The following is a 13,130-nucleotide window of genomic DNA, read 5'->3' on the forward strand; positions in this document are numbered from 1 at the left end:
GCACCAGCTGCACTCCCAAGCTTTGACGTGCCACGTTACTGTCATCTGCTTTGTGTATATTTTTTACTTTTTCCATAATTTGTTCTTTGATCTACCAATTTTTTAGAATTATGTTATTTAGTCTCCAGTCACTTTTTAATTATTTCTTTAAGGACCCTTTATTGAATATAATTTTTATCACACTGTGATAGTAAATGATGTCATAAGTATTTCTGTTTTTCCACATTTTTGGTGAGCTCTTTATGCTCCAATACATAGTCAGTTTTTAAAGAAGTCATATATTGCTAAGAGGTATATAAATTCTATTCCCATTTAGTAATCACCAGGGAGCGATCATTTCTAATTTTTCTAAAGTTCTATTCCAGTACTTAAGTATTTAGGTCTGAAAGGGATGGTGCATTAAATCCACCACGATTAGTTTTATTATATTTCTCCTCATTCAAATTCCCTTTGAGATGTCATACTATTAGTTGCACATGTATTGATACTTTCATAATGTAATTTCAATACTAATTTCTTTTACTTTTCTATTTTCACTCTCCTTCTATCTGAAACATGTCTGCTACCCCGGCTTTTAGTTCAGCTGAGGCCCTGCAGATTTTGCTCCAAATCATTTTAATTCTATGTGAAACTTCATGTTTCGAGCATATTTCTTGCAAAAAAACCCAACACCATATTCTTGGATTTTGTTTTCTAAAACATTCTACTATCAGCTTCCATTTTATGGAAGAGGTCATCCCTAAATATTCCATTCACATTCATGCTTGACTGTTAATTGTGTATTTTCCTCATCCTTTCCTCTTATACTTCTTCTTCTCTTTACTCCCACCTTCCTCTTTAAAAATAAGGCGGTAAAGAATTTTCTCTAATCACACTGCTCCTTTCAACATTCAAGTTTGTTTTATTTCTGACTATTCCCTTTCCTATCTTTCTCTCCCTCTAAGACCCTTCTGTCCTTCTCTTATCCCTGCCACCTACTATTTCCCTTTTGAGTTTCATGTATTTTTTACCACAATCTGAATCTGCATCTATAATTGTATTCAATCTTCCTTTATCTGATTCAGCTGAAAGTGAGGTTCATGGATGTTTGTCCCCCCTCTCCTTTCCTTCAGGGCAATGAACTCTTTATCTTATAAACTTCTATTTAGCAACAGTGATTTCACTTCCTTTCTTCCTTCTTTCTTCCCCAGCACAGTCCCTTCCTCCTCCCATTTTTGTCTTTTCCTAAGACCATGGAAACAGAACAAAAAGACTCACAGACCCTCTTGTCACTTATACTCTCTCAATGACACTTACATTAGGTTTTGAGAAGACATTTGTTTCTCATCTATCCCCTTACTAAAATGTAAAAAATTCATTCCTACGTAGTTCCTTTCAATTAAACAAATATGTGAACTCATCTATGTTTCTCTTGGCACCTGTGTTTTCATTTCAAAACGTCTATTCAGTTCTGGCCTTTTTCATAAGGACTGCTTAGAAATCCTCTGTTACATTAAAAGATCCATTTTCCTCCTGTATGACTGTACTTAGTTATCTTGGACAGGTTGTCTTTGGTTATAAGTCTCTATCTCTTACCTTTTGGAATATCTTATGACAAATTACCTCTCTTCAAGCTGGAAGCAGATGAGGCTTATGTGATGCTTACTGTGTCTCTTTGGTACTTGAATTCATTCTTTTTTCACTGAGAGTATTTTTTCTTTGACCTAGAAGCTTTGTATTTTGGCTAAAATATTCCTGGAAGTTTTCCTTGTGGGATTTTCCCCAGAGATAAACAGTATATTCCTTCTATTATTACTCTGCCCTTTGGTTCTAAGAGTTCTGGGAAATTTTCATATATAATTTCTTGAAATGTAGTATGCAAACTTTACAATAGGAAGTTTTTCAGACAATCTGATAATTGTTAGATCATCTCTCTCTGACCTGTTTTTAGGTCAGATGTTTGTTTGAGATATCAATTCTTACATTTTCTTCTTTCCCCACCCCCAATCTTTTGATTGTGTTTCAATATTTCTTATTGCCTTATTGAGCTGATATGTTCTGTATCTCCCATTCTAATATTGAGTATTCAGATCTTGAATGAGATTTTCCACCATCTATTCTAAAGTGTCAATTTCTCTTACTGTTTTTTTTTCTCTCTGGCTAGTCTATTCTACATCTTTTGGTTTTATTTCTTCTAGATATGCCTACAGTTTCTTTGGCCAGCATATTTTTTTTTCTTCAAGGTTTTCTCTGAACCTGTTGTAGAATTTTTTCCAGGGTTAACCTTGAGTGTCTCTCAAACCAAGGTATTTCCTTATGGGATTCAGCCTTTTTCTTGGTTTGCTCAACCATCTGTCTTAGTACCTGTGGTGAGGGACCTGCACTTCTGTCAGTCTCCACAACTGAATGGCATGGGCAGTTTTCCTGGTCCTGATTATGGAAACCTAGACTAGGCCCATCCTTCAAGGGACTTTGGGGTTCTTCAAGTGCTGGGCTCTGCCTGAAAGCATCCTCTTGTCACCAGACACCAGGACCTCCACCTACTTTAAGCTCTGCTTGGCATTTTCCTCTCTGTGCTTACACTCAGGAACTATTCCTTGACTAGGCTCCTTCCACAAGATTCAGGGCCTACTCAGGGTGGATACTATCTGAAGTTGTTCTCCCAAAGCTGGTTTTGGGTCATCAGTGCCACAACAGATCCTGTCTGGGACTCCTTACGTCTGCTCTGTGCTATGGGCTTCAGGAATAGTTCAGGCTAGGCTATGGTCACTGCCAGGCTCAGGCTGCTAGTGCCAAGTGGCTCTGGGCACTTTCCTCAGGCTCCACTTTCCACTAGGGTCTTGATTCCACATGTTTATCTCAGGATCTCCTCAGGACTCTAGGGGTTCCCCTGTGGATTCCTAGGCAGGTTGAGGAAATCTACAGGTGATTCTTCATATTTCTTTGTGATTTTTAGAGTGATGCATTTCTAATTTTTACTGGAATGTTTGCAGAGGACCTGGGCTCTTATATGTACTAACAAGTCCCCATTTTCCCACAATTTCCTTTCATATTTGTTGATATTTATTAAGTTCATAATAAAGAAAGGAAATTTTTTTAAAAGATAAGGGCAAAATGGAAAGAACATGGAAGTAAGGAGAAAAATGTTTGAGATTTGTAAGGGAAAGAGGTTAAGGATAGTGTGATGGGAAAGGGCAATAAGGTTAAGGGAAAAAGGAGAAAAAAGGTAGAAAATAGAAGATACAAAAAAGAGGGAGAGAACAATAGTCAAGAGGGGGAAAAGGAACAAACAGAAGGTAGCAAAAAGAGAAAAAGATGAAGAGTAAAGAATATGCAAAGAAAAGAAAGGAATGACATTTACAAAAAGCTTTTAATCTCCAACCGTACTTACAATCTGGATGAGACATGGGCATCGTGCATAAAGCACAAACATATGAGCATACAGCACATCTCCAGAGTCCATCTGAAACTGCACATCACTCAGGTGGGGGTTGTTGACCATCGCACCAAAATCAGCAGAGAGCAAACTAAGTGATAGCTGGAAAATGAAAAGGATGGAAAAAATTCATTTTCTACCATAATTCACTTCTCTAACAAAGTGGCTAATCCATTCTGATCAGTCTTACTACAACATAATAGTGGGATGATACCCATTACAACAAATGGAAGCTTCAAATCTAACGAATTTCAAATCTAATTAGTTAGGATAAACACTGCAGAGGATAAATATGTTGGCCATTTCAGTTAAGAAAAACTGTAAGGTGTTCACAGATGAATTGGTGTCCCTGCTGACCAAAACGGAAAGAAAATATACAGCAATGGCAACCATTCCTTGGCTCTTTAGGCTGGCGTCATGAAGTCATTCCCATAAAAATCCACAGAGCAAATACTTCACGAAGAAGCATATTATGTAGATTAGTGAGAAACACAGTGAAAGTTAATTAAATAAGTACAAATGTTTTTGGTCATACTTTAGGTGGCAGGACAGAAACAATTCTTGTTGGCCTTCTCCTGACTTAGGGCACAAAATATCACAGTTACAGCTATAGATGAAGAGAAGTAATATTCTATAGCAGGGGTTCCTCATCGGGGGTCTGTGAACTTTTTTTGAAAAAAAAATTTGATAACTGTATTTCAATATATTTGGTTTCCTTTGTAAAATCTCATCTATTCTATTCTGTGAATTTAAAAACATTATTCTAAGATGCCATACATGACACAAAACAGGTTAAGAACACCTGTTCTTTAAGTAGCATCAAGAGAACAGACATAAACCAACTTAGTAAGCTCATTTTATCATGCACACGAAGCAAATGGACCTAACAGTAACTGGGATAAATCAAAGAAAATGTTAAGCTAAAAATAATTATAAATCTAACAATCATACATGGTTTAAGATTTGAAAAGCACTTGACAAACTCTCTCATTTGATCCTTACAACAATCCTTTATGGGAGGTGCTATTATTATCCCCATTTTACATAAGGGAGAGCTGAGGCTGAGGGTGGTTAAGTTTGCCCAGGGACACACAGGTAATATGCATCTGAGGCACTCACTAAAAGGGAGCAGTATGTAACAGATTTAGTTTCACATGCAATCCTTTCTTTGGTACATGGAAGTGTTCAAACACCACTTACCAGCTCTTTTGGGGACCCTCCTGGATTAGAGTAATTATTAATAGTAACTGTCACTCCTTCCCTCCCAGCCTGCTTTTTTCTTTTGCTCATCAAAAGGGCCATTCCCTGATTACTTCTTACAGAGGCCTATTTGCTGAATGGGTGTTGTCTCACTCTAAGTGAGTACGTGAATAGGCCAAGGTCTCCCATTGCATCCTGGGCCTTCTCTAGTCATCCTGATGAATATCTGGTCAGTGGATCTAGATGGCTCAGGAGGGGAAAGTGAGGCTGATGACCTTACACAGCCCTTACTCAAAACAAAGTCAAACACAAGTCATGTCATCATTTTTCTGATGTCATGATCTTCTTTGAAAATGAAGGACAAACACAGTTCATTGGACCATTTTCTAGTTCATAATTTTAAAAAATTAAAAAGAAGTAAAAAGAATTATAACACTTTGAAAAAATAAATCCTTACTGCTGAATTGCTGCTTCTCTGGTATTTCTTCTCTTTGGGTGATAAGACAAATCCAGTCAATGGAAGATCACAGGACCCCAGATCTTTCCCTTATGGAAGTGCAAATGAAAAGAAAAATCACATTCTAAGCAAGAAAAGATAGCAAAATCAAATACTAGGACACACAGAAACTCTCACAGGCTGACATAAGGCTGGGTGCTTGCAATGATCAGACTGCTTATTCAGTTATGATTTTAAAAATCACAATAATGAAAAAATTATATTATATGGGATGGCTTTCTAGTAGAGGGGAGTAGAAGAGATAGAGGGGGAACTTTAGGTGACACAATAATAAAGACATCAATAAAAATTTATTCTAAAAAGTTGCTTTACATACAGTGTCATTTAATCATCACAACCATGTATGAAGTTGTTAGTGCACACGTGATTTCCCTTATTTTACTGAAGGGGAAACTAAAGCTTTCAGAGGTTACTTGAGTTGCCCAAGACCAGAGGTTAGCAAATGGCATAACTGAAATCTGATTCTAAGACCAGTGCTCTCTTCACTATACCACATTTCCTCATGAATAAGATTTCCTTACCTTACAAGTAAAAAAAAATTAATATCTCACAAACCATTTTTGCCAACCCGTCTTCCCAACAAGCAGGTACTTTCAGAAAAATAAATAAGGCCATTCTAAACTTTTACTTGCCCTTGGAAAATGTTTTGTTTTATTTTCCAGGTCGAGGGATGTAAGCATAGTCACAACTGCCCATTTCACATTTAACGGTGTGGCTAAAATGCAAGCAGCTACCAGAGACTAAGTTGCTCTCCATGCAAGTGGAACAAACCTGAAATTTCAAGGTAGTTTAGAATTCCCTTAACCAAGAAACAATCTCCATGGACTGTCATAGCCAAAGTCAAATGAATAACACATTTCTGGAGGGCTGTGGAAAACGGGACTAACCACAAGTGTCTTACCTGATAGACTTCTGGAATGGGTTTCAGTACTACTGTTCCACTGGGTCAGAGTCAGCCCTTCTCCTGCAAGATCCACAAGGACCTGCAGAGCCTGATGGTCTTTTTGGCTACCAGAAAGTGACTGCCTCCTGGAATTAGGCTCTTCTAGAGTTTTAAAATTAAAGCCTTCAGAAGTGGGATCACTGAAGGCAGGTAGTTCTTGCACATCTGGTTTGGACTGGCTAAATGTCATTAATGGCAGCATAGGCCCCTTTTCTGAATTCTAAAATAAACCAAAACCAAATCCAATTACATTATTATATTCACTGATGTTAGATGATCAGCTGCATGGTACAAAAGGTAGGTACAGTAAGTATTATCCCTATTTTAGAGATGAGGAAACTGAGTTGTAGGGAAGTAACTTACAAAGGAGAGACTTCATAGCTAGTAAGTATCAGGAAGATTTGAACTCGAGTTTCTTCTGAGCCTAAGTTCAGTGTCTTTTCCACTGTACTACACAACGTCCTGTGACAAGAACTAAACAGCAGCCTGCATTTCTACAGAGTTTTTAAAATATACTAAATGCTTTGTTCTCAACAACACTGTGAGCTATGGGACATAAGTGTTCTTATTTTACGAATGAGAAAACTGAGGCTCAAGAGAGGCTAAATGACTTCCCCACAGTTACACAACTAGTGAGCAGAGCCAAGACTTAGTAAGGTCTTCAGATTCTAAGTCCAGTTAATATCAGTTATCTGGATAGGAGTAAGGGTCAGACTCATCCTATACATCCTTACCCTATAAAATAAGCACTTTATAGATAGAAAAACTGATTCCTAAAGTAGTTAAGTGCTTTACTTTAACTTCCACAGTCTATGGCAGAACCAGGAAAAGTACCCTAACCTGCAGTAGAACTCTGTACCTATTACTTCTACTCTAACACCTCCAGAAGGTGTGATCATGGGAAAATCTCACCTTTGGAGGTTTCCAGGGTAAAATAGGGGGGTCTAATCCTTTAGCATAAAAAGACTCCAGAGGCCAAGCTCCTGTCAAAGAGCTGCCCTTCCACAGAATGCCTTGTTTTTCTTCAGGTTGCAGCAGACACCAATGTGCCTTGCCCATCTCTTCTTTCAAAATGTTGCTCAATGGAAGAGGTGGAGTGCTGGAAAACTCTAATTCCTCTGTGAGTAGAACAGCAATTCGATCCTGTATCTGTTGAAGGTAAGTCTCTGAATCTTGAACTAACAATTGAGGTGGGGAAACAAGTTTCCTCTTGCGACTTTTCTTCTCTAAAGATAAACAGAAAACAATTTGGATCATAAATGGAATGAATCTACTGACACTGAAACCTGTACAGCAACATGTTCTGAATGAACGTGAAATGCAAATGGACCTAGGATCTCTGATGAGCTAACGTAGCACGACTCCCATGTACCTGCTCCTGGCCTTATGTTGCTTGGAAACATATTTCCAAGATTATCATTTGTCACCGTCTCAGATTGCTCCATCAGAGAATGGGACATTGCCATTGCAACAAGAAGGTCCTCTGACACGGCCTCTGTCTTGGATGTCTTCCGCCTTTTCGGTGGTTTCTTTTCATTTGTTGCTCCTTTCCTCTTTGACTCACCAGCTGGTTTGCTGAAAACAAAGAGCCACAAAAAAAGAGCTAATAAGAATGAGAACAGAGAAGTACTTCATAGTACTACATAGCACAATCCAGATCTGAGAAGGCAGTAAGGCCTATTCTTAGAGGGAAAAGGAAGAAGTAGTAACAAAACAATTCAACTCTAAAAACTTCAAGTATGTTTCTGTGTGCAATTAATTTTTTTTATTTTCCCACTTTGTTCAAGATTCTAAAATCTCAAGGATAAAAAAGGATGCTGCTTAACACTGAGCAAATATTTTATGTTAGTATAGAGTATTTCTTATTTAGGACTACTCATCTCAGTCCAGGCTTTCTTTTTTTAATTTTCTTATTTTCAGTTAACAAAAACCCATTTTTCCCCTTTCCCCTCCATAAAACTGGGGGAGACAGAGACAAAAACAAACCTTCCAACAAAGGTGTAAATCTAAATTGGTCAGATCCAAAAAAATTCTGCACCTGAGTCCATCACCTCATCACCAGAAAAAAATAATAAAATTCATCTGGAAAAACAAAATGTCAAGAATATCAAGAGAATTAATGAAAAGAAATTCAAGGGAAGGTAGTCCAGTGGTACCAGATCTTAAATTGTATTATAAAGCAGCAATCATCAAAACTACTTGGTACTAGTTAAGAAATAGCATGGTGGGTCAGTGGAATAGATTAGTTACACAAGACACAAAAGTCAATTACTCTAGTAATTTTACTGCTTGATAAACCTAAGAACTCCAGCTCCTGGGATAAGAACTCACTATTCAGGGGTGGAGCCAAGATGGTGGAGTAGAAAGATGCACATACTCTAGCTCTTCCTCCACAGCCCATAAAATACCTGTAAAAAATGACTCTCAACAAATTCTAGAGCAGCAGAAGCCACAGACTGACAGAGTGAAAGAGATTTCCAGCCGAAGGTAACTTGCAAGGCCAACAGGAAAGGTCTATCCTACGGGAATGTGCAATGGGCTCAGGCCATGGAAGAGCTTGCAAAGAGAGTCAACAGCTTGCTAAAGGAGACCCAAAAAAATCCTGAAGAAAATAACACCTTTAAAAAGAGGCTAACTCAATTGGAAAAAGAGGTCCAAAAAGCCAATGAGGAGAAGAATGCTTTAAAAAGCAGAATTAGCCAAATGGAAAAGGAGGTTCAAAAGCTCACTGAACAAAATAGTTCTTTAAAAATGAGAGTGGGGCTGAGGGAAGCTAATGACTTTATGATAAACCAAAAAATTACAAAACAAAACCAAAAGAATGAAAAAATGGAAGATAATGTGAAATAACTCATTGGAATAACAGCTGACCTCGAAAATAGATCCAGGAGAGAAAATTTAAAAATTATGGGACTACCTGAAAGCCATGATCAAAAAAAGAGCCTAGACATTATCTTCCATGATATTATCAAGGAAAACTGCTGATATTCTAGAATCAGAGGGCAAAATAAATATTGAGAGAATCCATCGATGACCTCCTGAAAGAGACCCAAAAAGAGAAACTCCTAGGAATATTGTGGCTGAATTTCAGAGTTCCCAGGTCAGGGAGAAAAAATTGCAAGCAGCTAGAAAGAAACAATTCGAGTATTGTGGAAATACAATCAGGATAACACAGGATCCGGCAGCTTCTACATTAAGGAACAGAAGGGCTTGGAATAGGATATTCCAGAAGTCAAAGGAATGGGATTAAAACCAAGAATCACCTACACAGCAAAACTGAGTATAATACTTCAAGGGAAAAAATGATCTTTCAATGATATAGAGGCCTTTCAAGCATTCTTGATGAAAAGACCAGAACTGAAGAGAAAATGTGACTTTCAAACACAAGAATCAAGAGAAGTATGAAAAGGTAAATAGGAAAGAGAAATCATAAAAGACTTCCTAAAGCTGAACTTTACATTCCTATATGGAAAGATAATATTTGTAACTCTTGAGACTTTTCTCAGTATTTGGATAGGTGGATAGATTAGAGACACACACACACACACACACACACACACACACACACACACACACACAGAGCACAGGTTGAGCTGAATCAGAAGGGATGATATCTAGAAAAAAATAAAATTAAGGGATGAGAGAGGAATATATTGGGAGGAGAAAGGGAGAAATGGAATGGGGCAAATTATCACTCATAAAAGAGGCAAGAAAAAGCTTTTTCAATGGAGGGGAAAAGGGAGAAGGTGAGAGCGGAAAAGTGATGCTTACTCTCTTCACATTATAGCTTAAAGAGGAAATAACATGCTCACTAAATCTGGTATGAAAATCTATCTTACACTACAGGAAATAGGGGAGAAGGGAACAAGTGAGGTGAGGGGGATGATAGAAGGGAGGGCAAATGGGAGAAGGGAGTAACTAGAAGTAAACACTTTTGGGGAGGGTCAAGGCCAAATGAGAGAATAGAAAAAATGGAGGACAGGGTAGGATGGAGGGGAATATAGTTAGTCTTACATAACATGACTACTATGGAAGTCTTTTGCAAAATGACACATATATAGCCTGTATTGAAATGCTTGCTTTCTCAGTGGGGATGGGTGGGAAGGCAGGAAGAGAGTGAAGTTGGAATTCAAAGTATTAGAAAGAATGTTGAGAATTGTTATTGCATATAATTGGGAAATAAGAAATACAGGTAATGGGGTATAAAAATCTATCTTGCCCTAGAAGAAAAGAGCGAAGATGGGGAGAAGGGAAGGGTGGGGTGTGATAGAAAGGAGGACACATTGAGGGAAGGGGTAATCAGAATGCAAGGTGTTATGGGGTGGGGGGAGGGGAGAGATGGGGAGAAAAATTGGAACTCAAAATTTTGTGGAAATGAATGTCATAATCTAAAAATAAATAAACAAATAATAGAACTCACTATTTAACAAAAACTGCTGGGAAAACTGGAAAACAGTATGGCAGAAACTAGGCATAGACCAACATCTTACGCTGGATACAAAGATAAAGTCAAAATGCGTACACAATTTAGAATATAAAGGGTGATACTATAAGCAAACTAAGTGAGAAAGGAATAGTTTACCTGTCAGATTTATGGAGAATGGAAGAATTTATGAACAAACAAGAGACTGAAAACATTATGAAATGCAAAATGGATAATTTTGATTACATTAAATTGAAAAGGTCTTGCACCAAAAAACCAATGCAATCAAAATTAGAGGGGAAGCAGAAAGCTGGGAAACAATTTTTACAGCCAGTGTCTCTGATAAAAGCCTCAATTCTAAAATATATAAAGAACTGAGTCAAATTTATAAGAATACAAGCCATTCCCCAATTGATAAATGGTCAAAGGATATGAGCAGGCAGTTTCTAGATGAATAAATTAAAGCTATCTATAGTCATATGAAAAAATGCTCTAAATCACTATTGATTAGAGAAATGCAAATTAAAACAACTCTGAGGTACCACATCACACCTATCAGACTGGCTAACATGACAAAACAGGAAAATGATAAATGTTGAAGAAGATGTGGGAGAATTGAAACACTAATTCATTGTTGGTAGAGCTGTGAACTGATCCATCCATTCTGGGGAGCAATTTGGAACTATGCCCAAAGGGCTATAAAACTGTGCATATCCTTTGACTCAGCAATGCCACTGCTAGGGCTGTATCCCAAAGAGATCATAAAAACAGGAAAAAGAGTCACATGTACCAAAGTATTTATAGCAGTTCTTTATGTGGTGGCAAAGAACTGGAAATCGAGGGAAGTGTCCATCAACTGGGGAATGGCTGAACAAGGTGTGGTATATGAATGTAATGGAATACTACTGTGCTATAAGAAATCATGAGCAGGCAGACTTCAGAAAAACCTGGAAAGACTTATATGACCTGATGCTGAGTGATATGAGCAGAACCAGGAGAACAGCAAACACAGTAACAGCCACATTGTTTGATGACTGACTTCGACAGACTTTGTTCTTCTTAGCAATGCAAAGATCTAAGACAACTCCAAAAGACTCACGATGGAAAATGCTATCCACATCCAGAGAAAGAACTCTGGGATAGAAGCATACTGTTTGCTCTCCTTTCCTTTTGTTTTTTTGTTTCTTCTTTCTTGTGGTTCCTCCCATTAGTTCTAATTCTTCTATACATCCTGACTAATGTGAAAATATGCTTAACATTAATGTCAGATTGCACACCATCTTGGAGAGGCGGGAGAAGAAAGAGGAGAAAATTTAAAATTCAAAATCTTATGGAAGTGAATGTTAAAAACTAAAAATAAATAAATTAACTATATAAAAAAAACAGCATTATGATACATTCAAATGCCACAACTTGTTTTGCAATTTCCTAATTAATGGGTACCCCCTGAGTTTCTAGATTTTTGCCACCACAGAAAGAAGTTCTATTAATATTGTTAAATATTTGGGTCCTTTTCCTTTTTCTTTGATATCTTTGAGGTTTGATGTCCACTGGTATCACTGACCAGTGATCAAATGGATAGAAAGCACAATTTGGTAGCTTGGAGGGGTAGAGTACCAAATTGCCTTCTAGACAGCTGGACTAATTCACAGCTCCACCAGTAGTGAGTTAATTATTAATTAGTGAGACTTTTCTCAGTCTTTCCAACATTTGTCATTTTCCTTCTTGGTCAAGTTTGCCAGTCTGATAGGTGTGAAATGGAACCTCAGGGTTGCTTTAAACTTGCATTTCTCTAATTAATAGTGATTTACAACATTTTTTTCCTATTTAGCTATTGATAGCCTGGACTTTTTAATTTTGAAAACTGTCTGTTCACAGTCTTTGGTCATTTGTCAGTGGGGGAATATCAGCCTAGCTTTTCAGTAAATACATTTAAAGATGCCTTATGGTAGTTCTGCTTAGATCCTATGTGAAAATATTCTATAACTAAGTTTAGAATTACAAACACCCATAATTGCCCAATCCCTGCTTTCCTTATACCCAACCAATCAATCATTTTCTACAGAAAATTCTAATGCCTTTTTGGAGAATTTCCTTTATGGATAGGTAAGACAGGATCCCTTTCTTCGTGCACATATACTTTCTACCCTTCCAGCTCTAAGTAAAGTTACTTCAAATAATTGAATTACAGATTTCCTGCCAAAATCCTGAATTTTTCACCAGACCAAATAATAATCAAGAAATATGTGATTTCTTTTATTCAAGAACTTCACAAAAAATCAGTCTGTGCCTCTTCCTCCTAGCAAATCAAGCACCAAATCAACCAGACAAGTGTAGCCTGTACAGTTCTGTGTCCAGAGGCAATGAGATTAGATAGTTTCCAAGAAAGTCTCAGTGTCCAGGACTGTCAAAAAGTCCCAGGGTAGTGAATTTGCCCATCCTCTTCTCCTTGGCTCACAACTTCCTAACAGTCTGTCCAGAGATGCTAAAGAAGGCCATGAAAATCCAGCCCTTGGAACCTGAAAGATTCAGGGAGTTTAATCCAGGGAGATGCAGGTAAGCACAAGAGCCCAGAGGACAAAGGGCAAGACTAAGCAGGGGCAATCAACTCCCCTAGAAGTACAGCAGAGAC

At 37.7% G+C, this 13,130-nt stretch overlaps 1 protein-coding gene across 6 annotated transcripts in view; it reads right to left on the reverse strand.

The window, feature by feature from the left end:
- Positions 1-13,130, reverse strand: part of SLX4 (SLX4 structure-specific endonuclease subunit) — a 45,684-nt gene that overhangs the window by 19,094 nt on the left and 13,460 nt on the right. For all 6 annotated transcript variants that reach the window (XM_072603205.1, XM_072603187.1, XM_072603175.1 and 3 more), the window contains 5 exons: positions 7,448-7,650; positions 6,988-7,301; positions 6,034-6,295; positions 5,073-5,161; positions 3,371-3,517 (listed from right to left, as the gene is read on the reverse strand). In XM_072603205.1, the coding sequence (XP_072459306.1) occupies positions 3,371-3,517; positions 5,073-5,161; positions 6,034-6,295; positions 6,988-7,301; positions 7,448-7,650 (1,015 nt within the window). The remainder of the gene's footprint in view (positions 1-3,370; positions 3,518-5,072; positions 5,162-6,033; positions 6,296-6,987; positions 7,302-7,447; positions 7,651-13,130) is intronic.

This window comes from Notamacropus eugenii, chromosome 1 (assembly GCF_028372415.1).
Source record: "Notamacropus eugenii isolate mMacEug1 chromosome 1, mMacEug1.pri_v2, whole genome shotgun sequence".
NCBI lineage: Eukaryota > Metazoa > Chordata > Mammalia > Diprotodontia > Macropodidae > Notamacropus > Notamacropus eugenii.